Source organism: Meleagris gallopavo, chromosome Z (assembly GCF_905368555.1).
Source record: "Meleagris gallopavo chromosome Z, MGAL_WU_HG_1.1, whole genome shotgun sequence".
Taxonomy (NCBI): domain Eukaryota; kingdom Metazoa; phylum Chordata; class Aves; order Galliformes; family Phasianidae; genus Meleagris; species Meleagris gallopavo.
Genome location: NC_139435.1, coordinates 52,004,974 through 52,023,990, shown reverse-complemented (window position 1 = coordinate 52,023,990; position 19,017 = coordinate 52,004,974). Strand labels below are relative to the sequence as shown.

Sequence of the window (19,017 nt, the reverse complement as noted above, 5' to 3'; positions counted from 1 at the left end):
TTAAAGGGAGCTTATGAGCAGGAGAAGGACTGACTTTTTATGTGATCTGGTAGTAATGGGTCTTGGGAGAATGGCTTTAAATTAGAAGAGGGGAAATTTACAATAGATGTTAGGAGGAAATTCATTACTCAGAGGGTGGTGAGGCCCTGGCACAGCTACCCCGAAAAGCTGTGGTGCCCCATTCATGGAGGCACTCAAGGCCAGGTTGGATGGGGCCCTGGGCAGCTGAACTGGTGGGGGGCAGCCATGCTCACAGAAGTAGGTAGGAAATTGATGATGTTTGATGTCTCCTCCAACCTAAGCCGTTCTATGACTCTATAACAAGGACAAAATTAAACAGCAAAGAAGCTGTGTTCAGCCCATTAAAAGATCTCACACGTTTTCAATTCATTATTTGACAAAACTCATTGTGTTATTCTGAGATGACTTTTAAGGCAAGCTAGTTAATGTGGGGATGGGAATGTTTGGTAGAATTTCTATTTTGTTTAGCAATAAAATCTGTTCAATGACATTACACTGTGTTTATTTTAATGGAAATGTTTCTGATACGAAATATTCATTTACTGACATTATGGACCTAAGTAATACCAAGTTATAATTCCTATATAGTGCAGAGATTTTGTTTGAAAGTCTATCCATCCTAATTCAATTTCTCAGCTTTTAGCATCATAGTAGTAAAATTGCATATTGCTTGTTTAATGGCTAATAGCTATGGATTAAAGATAGAAATAATTGTATGTTTTTATTCTGCTGTGTCTGAGCAAGAAAAACATTGCTTTGTTAAAGCTTCCAGTCACACAGCACCTAGTACTCTCTTACATGTGGACATCATCAGAAATTTAAACTGCTTCTGGTGTAAATCAAACGTAGAAATTTTTATACAAGTTTACATTCTCACAGAAGAAACACTGTCATGTTATGTCAGGTGTCATGTCTGCATTATGACAAAATGGGGAAGTAGAGAAAAATGCAAAGAAGGTAAATTCCCTTTGGAATCTTGGCTTTTATGATGAGTTATGCTAATGTTTTTTTTGTTGTTGTTTTTGTTGCTGTTGTTGTTTTTTGTGTGTGTGTCCTTACAGTGAAAACTAAGGAATACAAATGAAGGAAATATGAATCAGTATCCATGCAATATCATTTGCAAACACATCTGAGGTACTGGGGAACAAGGAGTTAGCATACTGAATGCCACTTCTGGTTTAAGACAACACATATGGCACACAATAAGCATTATGCTGAACTCCTCGGTGTCTGATCCCCATTCTTTTCAGTCTCTGATGTTAGTCCGAGGTGAGTGATCTGAATGCACTTTGGAGCAGTTTGAAGCAGGATGGATTTTGTCAGCCTTTGTGGCAAAATCATCATGGAGATGCTGAAGAGCCTTGAGAAGGTCTCCCTGGGACACAGTCATATATAACTAAAACACACAAGCAAGAATATGAGGGCTTGATTTAAGCATCATGTTGATGTTTCAGGTATCTCCAGAGAGGGTCATCTCACAACTTGCATCCTTTTTCCCTCACTTCCCAAGGCAAAGCATTCCTTTCCCTGCAAGAAGGAGTGCTGTTTTCACTTGTCCTTAACCAGATTTCAGCAGTCATTGCAGATTAGGATTATATAAACAGATGTCAATGCTGGCAGTCAGAATATGAATGATATCTATATTGAATGCAGAATAAAATCTCTTCTGGCTTTCTCTGGCCAGTATGAAACAGAAATATATGCAAACACGAGACAACCATTTTACAATGGAACAAGTGAAGAGAGATGTTACATGGTCATCAGAGCAAGTGACCCTAAAATCACTTTTCCTTCAGACATCTGAATGTTTTAAACCTTCCCACGTTGTCCTGGCAGCAATAAATAAATTCTCAGGGTTGGGGCACTCTTTATAAATGCTTCAGTTCTTTATTATTTTCAATGTGTCGAAACAAATGCACGGGAGTCCTGAAAGAGCTGCCACAGAAACGGCTATCTACCATTTGTCTGATGGTGTGGTGAATGGGCAGGCCAGGCTGGGCCTGCCCTGAAGCAGTGGCACAGAGCCAGGGAGCTCTCTGGAGAGTTTGCTAATAAGAGGATGTTATTCACAGGATCTTAATGGTTGGAAGGGACCTCTGAATATCATGGAGTCCAACTCTCTGCTAAAGCAGGTTCCCTTCGGCAGGTTGTGCAGGAAAATAACTAGGTGTGTTTTGAATAGCCCCAGAGAAGATGCTCCTCAGCTTGTTGCTGTTCTGTGCCACCCTCCCAGTAAAGAAGATCTCATGTTTGTATGCAGCACATGTTTTCCAGTTGTGCCTATTGCCCCTTGTCCCGTTGTTGGGCCCCATCCGCTTGACACCCACCCTTCACATATTTTTAAGATCTCCTCTCAGTTTTTTTCTTCTCCAGGCTGAAGAGTCCCAGTATCTAAGTGGCATTACGTATGTGAAGCACTTTTGCATGCCCACCAAAGAACACTTCCTCCTGCATGTGCAAGCAAAGAAATTACCTGAAGAGACAGCACAACTGACTCAGTGGGCTCCTGAATACAGCCCGCATATTTATTTTTTGAAATGTCTTTCCTGATGGATGTAGAGGGTGCCTGTGGAAGCACCACATAGCCTGGCAGGAGGAGTGGAGCTGGGTATCCTGGTGTCCCCCTAGTGACAGCTGGCCAGACACCATGCCTGTGCTTGTAATGCTTACAGCCCCTTGTATGAATCCTTCTTTGCTTTTTGCCTCAAAGCTTGCTTTCTGAGGCATTTCTTGTGATAAGACTCTAGGAGATGAGAGATGGGTGTTGCTGTGTGGCAATCAACATCACTGTGTGGACAATTTTACATTTGAAAGCATTTCTTTCGAGCTGTTTACCTTTGGAAGATAGTGCTTAGGACTGTTTAATGGTGGAAGATGTAGCCTGTGACCAAATAACACCTGTTTGCTATGGGAGAGTGGGGGATGACGCCATTGTATCCTGTGAAGGCAAGATACAAGTTGGCGCCTCACTGCTCCCTCTTATCTGCTGGCAAGACCAGGAAGATAGGAACAAAGATCTGCTGAGATCCCCAAACCAGAAGCTGTCACTCCAAGGAGAGCTGACTCAACCACCTTGGGTTTGAGCTGTCACTCCAAAGAGAGCTGACTTGACCACTTTGAAACCATTGAAAAGAGGCCATCATCGCCATGGTCATTGTCGTCAACAGAACAACAATGCCCGATGACCCACCACTACTGAAGATCAATGACTGAACTACGAACCACGCTGGATCAATGGTGGTGACTATCTCCCTCTTGCTGCCTACAAAGACTCCTTGCTTCTTCTTTTCTATCTTTTCTATTGCCCTCTTTCCCTTCCCTATTACTGTAATTCATGATAGTGTCCGTCCTCCCCTTCCCTATCTCCCTAATTAAGATCTGTAATAAACTGGTCAGACCAACATTTGAACCGTTGTTTCTTAATCTCACGCCGTAAAATCTCACGATGTTAAAAGAACCTCCTCTCCCTCCTATTAATCGGAGCGAGACACACCTGCCAACCCCTGCTCATTTGTCACCCAAACATGTGTCGGGGAGGGATACTTCCAGATTTCTATGGACATTAAAGCCAGCTGCAGGAAGAAAGAAGATTCAGCAAGTTCAGCAGCTTAATACATGACCGGCTGAATACTGAACCTAGTGGGCTTTCCCCCCTTTTGAGGAGAGAAGAGGCCAAAAGGACTGATAGCTTTCCTCCCTACTTGACCTTCCAGTCCGTTGCAGAAAGTTCAGATGTTGGCTGGAGGGGCTCAGCTGAAAAACTTGGCCCTACAGCGCCTGCAGGAGAAGGCAGGTTGTGGCAGAGGGCCTACAAAGGGACGCTGGCCTCCAAGCCCTCAGCACATCACTGCTGGCGCAGCACTGCATGGGCTGCACACAGCCGTCTGCTGCCTTTGAAAGTCAGCGATAATTCTGTGGGTGGACAGAAATAGAAGCACATAAAAAGTTGGCAGGAGTGTCTCTTAGAGAGCTGTGGTGAATGCCTCAGGACTGCATTTATAGCTTTTAATCAAAATCCAGTTGTTACCTGAAAGATTGCCTTTATTTATACCTTTTGGGATTGATACAGATTTTGGAACTGAAGCCCATGTCAATAGTAAATACAGTTACCTCCAAGTCTCCTACTTCAAAAAAGTTATGAAGAGTGAAATGCAGTTTTGTAGAAAAGGAAGTCAAGGCTGTGGAAAATATTTTAATGGTACTGGCTGAGAAAAGTTTTCTTTGAAGAACAGTAAAGGAACTTTCCTCTTAAATAACTGCAGATGCAAATTCATCCAGTTAGCAGTGGGGTAGGAAATTACCTGAAATACCAATGTTTCTGATACTTCAGAAGCCAGAGCTATTTCCTTTCAAAGGCATATGCTCAACATTATACTTTCAAACAAGATAAAAATGTAGCCCCTGGGGCTGAATTTGATGCACTCATTCCAGGCCCTGGAATACTGTCCTGTACCATGAGGTAAAACCAAAGGTCACATCCAAAACCTTTACACGTTGCCTAAAGCAACATTAAGTGGACTGAAAAAAAACTAGCTCTAAGTAGTATTTGCTTGTACTCTCTAGTCTGTCCTCTCCTCTTTCCTTTCTAAAAAGGCAATAGGACTGTGTGACAGATCTCAGGGTTTCCTACTCAAGTCCTGGCTCTACTAGTAGCTTTATGGGAGCAGAACATAGTAAGAGCACAACGTCAGGGGTTCAATTCACATTGTTTGGCACCTGTACCTAGCTTATAAAAGTTAACTAACTTTTTCCCAGGATTACTTCTGATTTTTATTTCTTCTCTCTAATAAAATGCATACAGAGCAATAGGGGAAAAGAAAAAATCTTCTTCTGTGTGAATTCCCTTGTTGCTGGATTACAGATCCATGCTCTTATAAATTATTTTCCTGTAAGAAATCATAGACTCATGGAATTGTAGAATTGTTTGAGTAGGAAGGGACCATTGAAGGCCATCTAGTTTAACTTCTCCATAATAAACAGGGACACCTACAGTTAGATTAGACTGCTTAGAGCCCAGTCCAGCCCGACCTTGAATGTCTACAGGGATGGGACATCCACCACATCTCTGGGCAACCTGTGCCAGTGCCTCACCACTCTGATTATAAAATTCTTATATCCAGACTGAAATCATTTTCTCTTGTCCTATCATCACAAACCCTGCTAAAGAGTCTGTCCCCTTCTATCTTAAAGATCTCTTGGGTACCGAAAGGCAACTATCAGCTCCCCACAGAGCCTTCTCTTCTCCAGGCTGAACAGCCCCAGCTCTCTCAGCCTGTCCTCACAGGAGAGTTGCTCTATCCCTTGGATCAGTTTTATGTCTCTCTCCTGGACACGCTCCAACACGTCCACATCTCCCCTGCAGTGAGGACTCCATATCTGGATGCAGTACTCGAGGAGAGAGCTCACTTGCAGAATTTCTCGGGTTCTGGGAGCTGAGTGGAAGGCAATTTGCATCATGATTAGGACTGTTTAAAAGGAAGTAGGAGTTTCCCTGAGACACTGTATATAATTTTCCAGCATTACAGAGCAGTAGTGCTTCAGTAGGGAATTACTAAAACTGAGACTATATGATTTGAGAGAAGATAAATGCAAAATAAAGCTTCTGCCTGGTGTTACAAAATCACTGTCATGAAATTTCTTGGGAATGGAGTATAGCCTCTTTTGTCAAGTCTTGTCATGAACCTTACAGACAAGAGAGAGTGGGGAGGAGAAGCTACTAGTAGACAATTATCTGTGTAATAACTGCTTGCTGTAGCAGTGGGGTGAATCAAATGCACCGTAGCTGCAGGACTTCAGGTTGAGAGAGTGGAAAATCCTGAAGAAATGAAAAAGAAAAATTTAATGTTGACTCACAAGGAGAGAAGCAGTGGGTCTAAGACACCCATTTCTGAAGCCAGTCTAGAGGAAAAAGATCCCGAGGACTCAGAGGATGCAGAACACCACATCAGAGTGATGAATGGCTGTGTGTGTAAAGGAGAACAAGGAAAGTCATCGCAGAGAGTGAAAAGAGGTGCTTCCCTCTTTCTCTGTGTAAAGCATGAGAAGACAGGTTGTGAATGGGTTTAAAATAATCCCCCATGGGAGTGTGGGTTTCTCTGGTTCTGTACATGGATGTCCACAAAATGACCATCTCTGCATTGTGGTAATCTAAACAGCAGTTTTTTCTTATCTGTGAAAGCATATTTTGTCCTATAAAATGCGTGATACTGTGGTCCCACGCTCCACAACATTAACCCTACCAACCACAATGCACTTGACAAAGTTAAAGCTCTAAAGGATGCTTCCACAGGAAAATGCACATTGGGCAGAGAAAGGAAGATTGTTTGGATTTCAGCTTCAAATCCATTTTCCATATCAGAAATCTGAATGAAAAAATGAAAAGAGATTACTATCCCATATTCCCTTCTTGATCTATGGCAGGATGGGATATGAAGAAACACAAATACTCTTAAAAGATAAGAATGAATGACATTCTGTCACCCTTGAATGGTTGGGAGTCTCTGTGTGAGTGTGTGGTTTTACCTGTTTTTAAGTAAGTAGAAACTTTGGGGGAAAAAAACACCTTACATTTTTTAATGAGTCTATCTGACTGACATGCTGAAACTCGCTTTATTTTCCCATGGGAAAGGAAAGCAGAAACCTACTTGCTTTATTATTCCTCAAGATAAAATGTGGCTATGTGAAGGGCAGCTTTAGTAGGTGGAAACAAGTACAACTCCCAGGGCAAAAATCTCTATATAAAAGTTGAGCAGTAAATATTATTGAGTATATTGCATTGTAAGGTCAGTTTATTTTATAAGAAAATGCACCACTGGTATGTATGTGATCCACTGAAGTTTAGTAAGTATTAATTCATGTATTTATAAATTATTTTTAATTTATAACTTATAGACAATTTGAAAAGGTTAATGTATTTCACTGAAGATCACAAATTGTCATCAATGGAGACTGTCTGATAAAAGGTTAGCTTACTGCTGAAATAAAGAAAGATTACTGACAACAATCAATATAGAATAAGAGAGAAACACTAGCAGACTATACTTCTGGGAATATGAATATATATATATATATATGTATGTATGTATATATGTATGTATATATGTATGTGGGAATATCCCCTGCCTTTTTCTTTTTTTTTCTTTTTTTTTTCGGTACACCTTTTGAATGTTAATGTTCAGCTAAAGATGGTTTCAGACAGTCTGCTAGGCTACTGCTGTACTCAGTGAAGCAGAATCCATAGAAGTGTTGCTGAGGCAGAACTGAAATTATAGCTTCCCTTTAAAGAACTACAACATTGTCAGACAATTGCTTCTAACACACGAATGTGATTCTCCTTCCAGTTTCTTTTTTTTTTTTTTTTTTTGAAAAAAAATCTAACCCTTTAGAAGGCAGGTTTTGAAGTTTGGTTTTCATCGATGCCTTTGCAATCCTGATCTTTTGTGCTTAGAAACAGAAGAAATGTACAGAAGAATGGAAACTAACAGTACAACTTGTAACTACCTGTAACTGCTGCACTGGGAAATGGGTCAAGCTTCCTCTCAACTAGATCAAGGTATTTTTTTTTCACAGAAACTGGTTATCTAATTTTCCTTATTTATTTTATAAACTTACAACCTTTATATTATATATGCATGATTAATACCATCTAGATACAATAAATCTTACAGAGCAGATCAGGAATATTGACATTAAACTTAAAATTTACAATAATTAAATGAATGCATATCAATTATGTTGCTGCATATTCCGTTTTCTCTTCAGAAAGCATATAACAATTTATCATTTACTATTTCATGTCATTTTGAGCTGAAAATGATTTGGGAAGGGAAGTGGGGAGATGGTGTAAGGATTTGTGACTCAAGGCAAGAAATTGTTTATCTGCTGATTCATATACAATAGAGTCTGTAAGGATTTTAATTATATTGCTGCTTTTAAAGGTTTTAGCATGTTTTATTATTTTATTACAACCATACATTTAAAATACTGTTTGTAGAAAAGATTTTCAACACTGATGGTTGAGTATCTGTATGCTCTCTTTCTGAAAGAAGAAGGAATAGAGAAGAGGGAAAGGTGTCTGTCATGTACATATTTGAAACCACTGCACAGGCTCCTGGATGGTGTAAATACTTGGCTGTTTCACGGATTCTTGCTTTCAGATCTTCACAGGTAGGATTCATAAAGCTAACAATTACTCCAGCAAACACAGTGAGTAATCCAATCTTTTAGACTAACTTTGGCTTTTTTTTCTTCAAAAGTCATCCTCACACACCTTTAAAAGTGAGGTTTCTCTTTCAGCCTTCCATGATGCATTAAGTAGAAGTGAGGTACATCATAGTACATACATACATGGTCTAGAAAAAAAAAAAGGACTGATTGCTCTCTAGCTTTGCCTTGTTGCTGAAGTTAACCCCATCAATTTATTTAATAATGTCAACAGCTGAAAGGCACACTAAAACTGTCATTTATCATGCAAAGAGCTGCTAACAAGATGATACATATATGTAAATGCAAAGACAGCAATATCAGTTTGATAACAAATATTTAACAAGAAAAGACAAAATATAAGAAAAAAGGTGTTGTTAATATACCCACTTACAGTGTGCTGTGATTGATTGTTGCAGTTCAAGTGTATGCAAGGCAGATTTGAATACAAGGGTAGGGAATATATAATTTAATTTTTAGCCTCATACCTTTCTGTAATCAAGTTTTGTTTACTAACAGCAGGCTTAAAATGTCTGTCACAGCAACTGAGCTGTGAGCACATGGGAATATCTTTGCTCAAATAGTTTGCATACAGATGTTTGAGCCTGAAGAGACTTGCCATGTGTTTTGTAGCTAAGGAAGTGAGTAATCAGTGAAACCTGTATGGGTGGTATAGGAAAATCATGCACATGGGCTTGGCACAGTTGTGTGCTTGCTACATTCCATGAGATATTTCATAATGGAAACCTAATTGCTCCACTAACATAGGATAACTAAATTTTATACCTAGCACAGTCACAAGACCATATTCTGTCCTTACACACTATTCCAGTAATTCTCTAGTGAATGAGAAAAGGGCAGAGAAAATTCCCCAGGGGCTGACATGAAACAGAGAGAAGAATATTCTGTTTAGCCTTGGCTTTGATGCGATCATTACTTAATTTAATCTTTATTACTTAAATTCTACAAGGTCAAAAGTGTAACTAGGCTAGATGGTAATTAAGTAACTAGAATGGTAGCTTGGCCATGGGTCTAGTTAGCACCATACATTCCCATGACTCAAGAAGGGTTTTTCAACTTGGTCATTTCAAATGCCTATTTGTTTTATGTGATGTAGACAGAACAGCAATGTGAATGATCTGCCAAGAAACAGTAATAAACAGTTGTTGCTACTCTATATAGCGTTTTATTCTTAACCTTTTTTTTTATTTCTTTTTTTTTTTAATTAAATACCTGCTTTAAATACAGATTCACATAGACCACGTATGTTGCATTTTAATTTGAATGTCTTTAATAGTTTCTTGAGTTACTACTTCCTCATTGCTTTTGGAAGATGAGGAGCCACTAATGCTAATCAGAGTGATTAGTCTGAAGGTCATCTGTGAAGTCTTTGCTGTGTCTCTGAGTATTTGTGCCATTCTGCAACCACATGGACGGGACCCCTGAAGAGTTTATGAGTGGGTAGGATAGTGAAATTCAGATAAAGTGTAGAAGTGAAATTACAGCACAACGTGAATATGATTTCTTACAATCTCTTTGTCCACGACTTCTCACAAACATACAAGACTTTCACAATAACAACGCACACGTGTGTATTGCCATTTATGTTGCATATGGTAATAAGGGGGAGAGAGCAGAGAAAACAACACATAACAACAGAGAAAAATCCACATTTAATGGTTTATTAGTAAGTATGTTATTCCTACAGGTGCAGCTCTTGAAATCATTCTTTCCATTTGTCCTACCATTTTTAAAGTAAGAATCTTTAAAATTTCCCTAAGGAAATTCTTTTATTCTAGAGCAATTTTCAACTACAGTCAACTTTGAAACAAATGAGAGGCTGAAAGTTCAGAAACACCAGTCAAAGGTGCTATATTATCTAACTAATCTAGTATCATTTTAACTTTAAAAATCATGGTGGCTTAACCAGAAAAAACTGCCACTTGGTGACATTGACCATGTCCTATGCTAATAAGTTATCTAGTGGGTTACAGGTAGGCATCTGAAACTATATGAAGTTTATTAAATCTTCGGATGTACTAAGGACTAATATACTGACTCAGTGCTTCTAATAGTATGCAATTTCAGTTCCATTTTTTTATTTCTTTAAAAATTTAGTATTTGTTAGCCCCATCTCAGGAAGATGCATAATTGAACTACATAATGGATGTGCACACGCTGGCAAGGAGAAATAAGAAGAAGAACCTGATGTGGATAGATTGGTAAGCAGCTGTATAGTTATTAAACAATGGATTGATTAGTCACATCTGCTAGGAATCCATTATAGAAAGTAATTGAATAGCATGCCTGTGCTCTAAAAAAAAAAAAAAAAAAAGCAGGGCTGGTTATTTAAATGAAGGATAATCTGTTTGTTCTATCATTTTTATATTTATCTAAGATATGAAAAAAGAAGGTCTGCACCTAGAGGAATCCATCAACTCATTTTTGAACAACCTTGAGATTTTTCCATCCATGGCATAACTTCCCTCATTTCTCAGTGACTGGAACAAACAAAGAAACATAGAATCATTAATATTGGGAAAAATCACTAAGAACAGCTAGTGCAACTGCAAACCCATCATCACTATGTCCCTCAATGCCACGGTTCTTGAACAGCCCCAGGAATGATGACTCCAAGACCTCCCTGGGCAGCTTGTGCCAGTGCCTCACCACTCTTTCTGAGAAGAAATTTTTTGATATGTCCAACCTGAACGTCTCCTAGTCTCTGTCCTATTGCTATTAAATAGGAAAAGAGGCTGACCCCCACCTCACCACAACTTCCTTTCTGGGAGCTGTAGAAAGTGATAGGGTCTCCCCTGAGCCTCCTCTTCTGCAGACTGAACAATCCCAGTTCCCTCAGCCTCTTCCCATAAGACTTGTTCTCCAGACTCCTCACAGCTTCACTGACCTTCTCTGGACACACTCCAGGGCCTCAGTGCCTTTCCTGTACTGAACATAGAACTTGAGGTGCTGCCTCACCAGTACTGAGTACAGTGGGACCTCCCTAGACATATTGACTACGCTATTTCTGATACAAGCCAGATGCCATTGGCCTTCTTGGAAAGTTCTCTCATGTCAGCCTTCAATCAATGCCACAGACATGGGATGGAGTTCAGGAGGCTGGAAGATTCTTGTGAGGACTGCAGTCATACAAGAAAATACAGCTTAATATTACGTTGCCATTTCTGAGTAGTCCCTAGACAGTGAACATTTTCAGTAGGAAGGAGTAACTCATGCCTGGCTCCAGTGAAGCTCTGCTGACACAACTGGCATTGGCTGGCAGGGAATGAGATATCAGGCCCTGGGTCTCCTGAGCAGTGTTCACCAGCTGCTGCAGACAGGAATAGGAATGTGGCGGACCATACTGTTGTGGCCAAAGTGCCAAGGTGCTTACAGGCCAGACTAATTATCTCTGCCTATAAATAACACTCAATTAATATCATTAGCTAGTTAAAGTCTGCTCTCAAGTATCTGTGTACTTGTATCACTAGGGATAGTTAAACAATATTTTGGTGCACAGAAAATAGACAACAATCTCACATTTTAGCTTGCAGTAAAAGTGGTCCAAACAGAGCAAAGGATGTGGTTATGCCACGTGCCATGCCATCCTGTAGAGACAAACAACCACCTACCCTCCAAAACCTTGCAATCATACAGTGTAATGATTGCATTCAGAAAATTGTCTGCAGCCCAAAGCCTAGGAAATACGTTCCTTTCAGCTTTGCAATGCAGCCTTGCTATTTTGCTGCATATAATCTATAGCATAAAGATTAGCATTCAGAGTGTGAAAAGCTCTTAAGTGTAAAATTATTGGACATTCTGTCCATTCCTGTATTCAGTGAATAGCTTTTAATGGTATGAAAACAAGTATCTGGCTCTTTTCTGTATAATCAAGAATAAGTGCCTACTCAGAGCCTAAAGAAACTATTGAACTGCATATGCTTGTTGCTGAGTCATTGATTGCATATATCTTTCTGAAGTCAATTTTCTTCAAAAACTGGAAATATACTGTTTGCTGAGACTTATGTGTATTCTAAGCTTGACACTTAAAACCTGCATATCAAAAGCTGGTCTTTCCTGGCAGTTGCAGATTCTTCATCTTCTTTGTTTTCTCCCATAGTTACCTACAGCATTCAGATAACAATTAGAAAAATATTAGGAAAGTATTTCCTAGAACCCTTGGATATGTGAGAGCAAACTTGGGATACTGCATCTTGACACTGCAGTCTGAGAGAAGAGTGTTCAGTGTGTGTAAATGTGTAATATGTGTACAGTTCACAGCAGATTCTTAAACAACATTAAAGTTCATGATGTAATATGTGTGCTGTAGAGTTTCCTGAAGTCAAATTAGAATCATAGAGTCACAAAACCACAGAATCATCGAGTCATAGAATCATAGAATGGTTTGCGTTGGAAGGATCCAAATCCCATCCAGCCCCAACATTTCTACATTTTTTTTGGTCAGCTGATATCTGAAACACATTTTCAAAAGACCGGATGTTTCAATTTTGGATCTTCCTATCCTTTTAATTATCACAGAATCATAGAATCACTCAGTTGGAAAAGACCTTAAAGGTCATTGAGTCCAATCACAACCTAACTAAACAACCCTCCGCTAAATCACGTCTCTGAGCACCACATCCAAAAGTTTTTTAAACACATCCAGGGATGGTGAATTAACTACCTTCCTGGGGACCCTATTCCAATGCTTAACAACTCTTTCTGTAAAGAAATTTTTTCTAGTATCCAACCAAAACTTACCCTGGCGCAACTTAAGGTGCTTGTTCATTCACTTCCTCCCACCTGATGGTGAGCAAAGAGTTCCTTGTTTCCTCAGATCATCAGTTGAAGTTGAATTGAATTGAAACAGGGAATAATAACTGTATGCTTCCAGTATTTGTGTTGCTTTAATAATTCCTCCATTTTATTTGAGGTGTACTTTTTAGAATAATCCCAGCAATATTACAGTATGGCTGACTCAAGACCAGTGGCAGAGCAGATCTAACAGTGTGGAAGTTCCATTATGTGCGTACTATCCACAGTGCTGTGTTCTTCTGTTCCTATTTCTTCCTCTTGCAATTGGCATGACAAGATCAGCTCACCCTTTAGCCTTCCTTGTTCCTTTTCCTGAGGATACGTCTCAGGTAATATTGGCGGTGTCACAGGTCATACCTGCTGACATTCAGCTGTTCTTCTTGGAAGCAGAACCCAGCATTGAGAGTCTAGCAGACACTTAGGCAGATGGTGATGGCTGCTCAAGTGCCTGTCTGGTAGTAGTGCAGCATGTATCCAGCTGTCCAGAAACAAATTCAGTCAGAAGTCTTGGCAGCTCTTCTGGTGCCAATGGGCAGAGGACATAAATACCATGTGCTTGCTAATAACATTTCTAAATCTTATTGTGGTTTTAAGTAAGAAGAGAAAACATTTGCGTTTAAGCTCAAATACCAATTGACTTATTTTAGGATGTTCTCCTAAATACTTTCCTCTCATTTCAAACATGAACAGTTTATGCACTTTCCTCCTAAGTGATACAATGTTACAGAACACTGAATGGTCACTGCCTTCCATCTTGGAGACACATGTATTCTACTGTCCTGTATCAAATCCTGAACAATCCCACCTCAAAACATTTTGGGTCACTGTGTTTAAAACCATAAATACACTTGTCTTTCAAGCCCCTATTTAGAGTTCTATTAGTTGTAGTTCATCTGTCCTGCAACAGAGCACACAGTTTGTTTCCCACTTGCTGTCTCTGTAGGTAAGCCAGTGGAGCTGCATGATCAAAACCCTCCTTTATCCTTTGCAAGAAGAAGTGACAAGGTAAAACAGAGAGATTATTGCCAGTTCAGGTTCTGGTGACATTTAGCACCAATGGCTGGACTCTGCACTGTCAACAAAGCAAAATGTGATTTCTGCAGGTCTCGCGTACATGACACAGAGAAGCAAGCAAAACTTCTCTCCAATTCTTTTTGTCTAATTTTTCTTCACTAAGAGAAAGTTGCATTGAAGTAAACAAACAAAAGGGCTATTCACATTTAACATTGCTTCTCGCCCCACAGATAACAAAGTGCATCTAAATGGCTTCTATTATGGCCTTAGCAATCTAATGATGAAAAGGAGGAGACTGTGGGATTATTCGTTTCATCTTCCCTGGATGATGGACGGAGAGATATTCACTGCCACTTTGGTGCCATCTGGGAACGTGACACCAGATTCTAGCATGACCCTGGAACAGAAAACAACCTTTGCCTTTGTGATTTTATTATTTATTTTCTTGGGAATCCTCATCATTCGCTGCTTCCGAATTCTCCTTGACCCCTACAGGAGTATGCCAACCTCAACCTGGGCTGACGGACTTGATGGACTGGAGAAAGGCCAGTTTGATTACACTCTTGCTTAGAGACTGAGAATTATGAAGGGTTATTTAGCACAGCAATAACGAAATACAATTTCTGGAATGTCGGTTTGTTTTGCATATCAAATGTTAGGAAATACAACATACAAACATGCTCAAAAATGGATTTATTTTTTAAAAATTAAATCTCAAAGCAAGTTAACTTTTTGAAAGTAGATTAGTGAATCTCCTCGTAGGAAGAAGAGGGGTGTTGCACTAGCAGAATGGTGCTTCAGAACACCTTGGAACAATGTGTAGTGTATGTGATGTCATATAACTGAAGCAAGTGTTTTATCATTATGTATTATCATTAATGAAATGCTGTGGTATAAGGTGTCTTTCAAATGCAGTAAAAATGTGATTTTATGATCTGTATATAATAAATAAACTTTACTTTTCATGCTCTGAGAACAAATTAGGAAGTTTTCTGTTCTGTAATTTGAATTTGAGAGCTCTAGAAAATTTCAGGAGAAAAACACCTCCATGGTTTCCCAGGTTGTTTCCTAGAATTGCTCATTGATTGTGCTACATAGTACTACCAAATCACTGACTTTATAATCTTTGTTGTGAACAAAATATGTAATGATTTTGACCTATGTATTGCCTTTTTTGCCAAAACTGATTTCTACTAAGATAGGCTTTTGAACTGTTCTTACAGCAGCTTATACAAACAAATTTCAGACTGTGTATTTCAAGTACCCACTCATCCTGCTTATTTGGTATGTGTGGGTCACACTGCATTGTTTGTGTTTCCTAATTGGATGATTGAAACATCAGCAGTAAGAATCAATGAAAATGCTCCCCCTTCACTCAGAAAGTACCTTTGAAAGTGTTTGTACAATGGCAAAACATTCCTAGAAGTCACTGTAAATAAAAACATAAATGCATGATTGATCAGGGAAAGAAATGTGTAGAAGACTGCATGAAATTTAGTGGAACAGCTTACAGTCCACGTGGAGGTTTGCAAGTGCTGTTCAGTAGTACTGAAATACTACAGTGGTAACAACATCTGATGTACTGCCAGGAGGAAAAAGCCATGCTCCCAAATACACCAGTGTTGTGAAAACATCCCTGGTGCTGCCCAGATTGTGAAAAATTCCATGCAGGGGGGACGGGAAGCAGCATGCTGCCTGTTTTAAGACAAAGCCTTAGATATAGCTGTATTACACTCACTGTAACAATGACAAGCAGTTGGGAAGTTCTCCCTTTGTGCTTTGGCATGCAGCCTGTAAGCAAAGCCAGGCTGTAGCTGGTACAGCTGGGGCTGTGCTGACTCATTTGCGCTGTGGCCCTGTCTCTAGCTGTTGCACTTGGAGCTATTTGTTCCCTTTGCTTCTCATCCTGTCCATCGGCTAAAGGTTGCAGCTATTTGTGGCAGAGAGTGGGATGGGAGGTGGCTCTGCACGGTGGCTAACACAGTTCACAGGAGGGCAGCAAGAGCTCAGCTTCATGATGGTTTCAAAGAAAGAGGAGGGATTACAATCTGTGGCTGCTAATACACAAGCACAGCTTTGTCCCTCTCTCTCACAGAGGCAGTAAACTATAATATGGTTGAGCAGAACAGTACAGTGATGCATCCATGCTCTCCATAAGCCATGGGGTGCTAGCTGTCACTGCTTCTCCACCAGTACCAGGGCACTTAGGTCAGAGCTAATGCAAACTTTCAGACTGTTAACTAAACACAATGACAGAGTGGCATACAAAAAATGTTCCTGTTGTTATGTCAATACCCCCCAAAGCAATGTGTTTTCAATATTTATGAAGCTGCAGTAACAGCTCCCTCTGGCTTGGGACTTCTCTCCTGGATTAAGGTCTTTTCTTTTCTTTTCTTTTCTTTTCTTTTCTTTTCTTTTCTTTTCTTTTCTTTTCTTTTCTTTTCTTTTCTTTTCTTTTCTTTTCTTTTCTTTTCTTTTCTTTTCTTTTCTTTTCTTTTCTTTTCTTTTCTTTTCTTTTCTTTTCTTTTCTTTTCTTTTCTTTTCTTTTCTTTTCTTTTCTTTTCTTTTCTTTTCTTTTCTTTTCTTTTCTTTTCTTTTTTTTCTCTCCCTCTCCCTTTCTCTCTCCCTTCCCTCTCCCTTCCCTCTCCCTTCCCCTTCTCCTTCACCTTCCTCTTCCCCTCCCCCTTCCCCTTCCCCTCCCCCTTCCCCTTCTCCTTCCTTTTCCCCTTTCTCTTCCCCTTCCTCTTCCCCTTAACACAATAAATTTGAATTTACTTTAAAAGAAAAAGACTTTTCCTTATCATTACACTGCTGTGGTTTAACCCAGTAACAGCTCAGCAACAAACATTCACTCCCCACCACTCCCAGGGGAATGAGGGAGAGAATTGGGAAAATAATGCAAAAACTGTAGATTGAGATAGAAACTATTTACTATCACAGAAGAAGAAGAGAGAAATAATAGTAATGATAATATACATTTATATGTATTTACAAAGCACAACATAGCTGCTCACTACACACTGACCAATGCCCAGCCAGTCCCCACGCAGTGGCTGCCCCCCACAGCCAATTCCCCTCAGCGTTACAGCTTTTCCACAGGACGCCATATGGCATGGAACATCCCTGGCCATTTGGGCCAGCTGTCCCGCTTCTGTCTCCTCCCAGCTCCCCGTGCCCCCTTAGCCCCTCTCTGCAGACGGTACGAGAAAGCAGAACAGCCTTGGCTCTGTGCAGCACTGCTCAGTGACAGCTGAAAGAAACATCACTGTGCTGTCAGCACCATCCTTCTCCTGAAGCCAAAACACAGCATCGTACCAGACTTGATGAAGAAAACCACCTCTGCCCTAACTGAAACCAAGACACAGACCTGGAGAGGGAGGTGAGGTCTCTGACAAGAAGAACGTAGCCCCATGTTGAAGTGAGGCAATTTGACTCTTGTGTGGAGCTTGGAAGCTGTTAGCTGAGGACTATTTTTGGAACTGAGCTTGCCAGCATCTGTGGTATGTTTGGACAAATTCCAAAGAGATATTTTTGTAAATCACTGGCATAAGTTAGTCTGTTAAAGGGAATTTAATACTGCTGGGCAGTCACTTTAAGTCAGTCTGTGGATGTCACTAAGTTCACTGCAGCAGAGAAAGAAAATTCACACCAGTTCCTCCACCACAGCAGGGAATTTTTCCTTAGTACTCTCAAAGTCTAGCAGTTTTCTGAAGACATGCTGGCACTTCACTCTCGTGATTGTTCACTTTTCCTTTCCCTGGAGAAACTGGACCAGACTTTGAATGGAGATATGAGTACTATTCCTCTCTATGAGGCTGTCTCTGGCACATCACTGGGCCTCATAAGAATAAGCGTTCACTGTGGAATGATCTGAAATATTAATGAGACTGGAAAGAGAGGATCTGTGTGCTAATGCAGCTGTGCTCAGGCAGCTCTGCAGCTCGGCATCACTCTGTTATAGACTCTTGTTTATTACATTGGTTTTCATAGAAAATCCTATGCAATTTTTAAAAACTTTTTTCAGAATAAGTATTTCTCGACATCAGTGAAGCAAATATAATTACGTACTGTGGACAAAGAAGTAATATTTGTATATTTTTATAAATACCACATTAATATTAGCTTGTTCAATAAACTATCCAACTGTAAGCACTTTAAATTGAAGGACTGCTGCAGAGAAAGATAGCCAAATAAGAGCATGGATGAGACTACTGGTAGACACCAGATTTTACTCAACCAAGATTTTAAGATTTTTATACTTCAGACATGAGGCATAAAGCAAACTGCTGGCCCAAATGGGGTGCTGAGGTGGAAATCTATCCTCGGCAATGTGTAGAGGGTATGTGTGTGAAAACTGCACTGGTACTGTTTCTCCCCTGCAGCTGGAGGTTTGGGTGAAGCTGGTATGCATTTGAGCTACCTTTAAAGTAACCTCAGAAAGCCACATCTCTCTGCACTCTGTAAGAACTGTGCAGAGGTTACCACTGTGAACTTACGTGCTGCATCCACACAAAAATATGTCTGATACTGATGTGCAGCTAGCAGAATGAGCTCCCTTACAGTGGTAGGTGAAGAGGCATGACCAGTGATCACCTGGTGATTCTCCATCTTCACTCCCTTGAGGCCTTACCTGGAGTACTGTGTCCTGACCTAAGGACCACAGTAGAAGGTATGAAACTGCTGGAACAGGTACAGAGGAGACCATGAGGATGCTCAGAAGGTTGGAGCACCTCTCCTATGGAGGAAGGCTGAGGGAATTGGGCTTGTTTACGTGGAGAAGAGAAGGTTTTTGCAGCTTTTCAGTATTTAAAAGGGAGTTTATAAACAGGATGGAGACTGATTTTTTGTATTATCTGATTCTGTGTATTTGAGGTACTCGAGCTATACATGCAAGCTGCAGTCTCATGGAACACTTCCAAGATGTCTAATTCATTGTTGTAAACTGATCTATAGACCACTCTGTGG

At 40.1% G+C, this 19,017-nt stretch overlaps 1 protein-coding gene and 1 long non-coding RNA gene across 4 annotated transcripts in view; both read left to right on the top strand.

Moving 5' to 3' along the window:
• The first annotated feature begins 14,176 nt into the window (after positions 1 to 14,176).
• On the top strand, positions 14,177 to 14,969 carry CTXN3 (cortexin 3). Its single transcript, XM_085213632.1, has one exon. It carries the CDS (start codon positions 14,330 to 14,332, stop codon positions 14,621 to 14,623), a length of 294 nt encoding a protein of 97 aa, XP_085069758.1. The 5' UTR covers positions 14,177 to 14,329; the 3' UTR covers positions 14,624 to 14,969.
• Positions 14,970 to 17,198: 2,229 nt separating this feature from the next.
• The window catches only part of LOC146542276 (uncharacterized), a 47,040-nt gene continuing 45,221 nt past the window's right edge, over positions 17,199 to 19,017 (top strand). The window contains exon 1 of one of the 3 annotated variants that reach the window (XR_014880519.1): positions 17,199 to 17,552. This is a non-coding gene — a long non-coding RNA (uncharacterized LOC146542276). The remainder of the gene's footprint in view (positions 17,553 to 19,017) is intronic. The other 2 variants (XR_014880520.1, XR_014880518.1) reach the window with 2 other exon arrangements.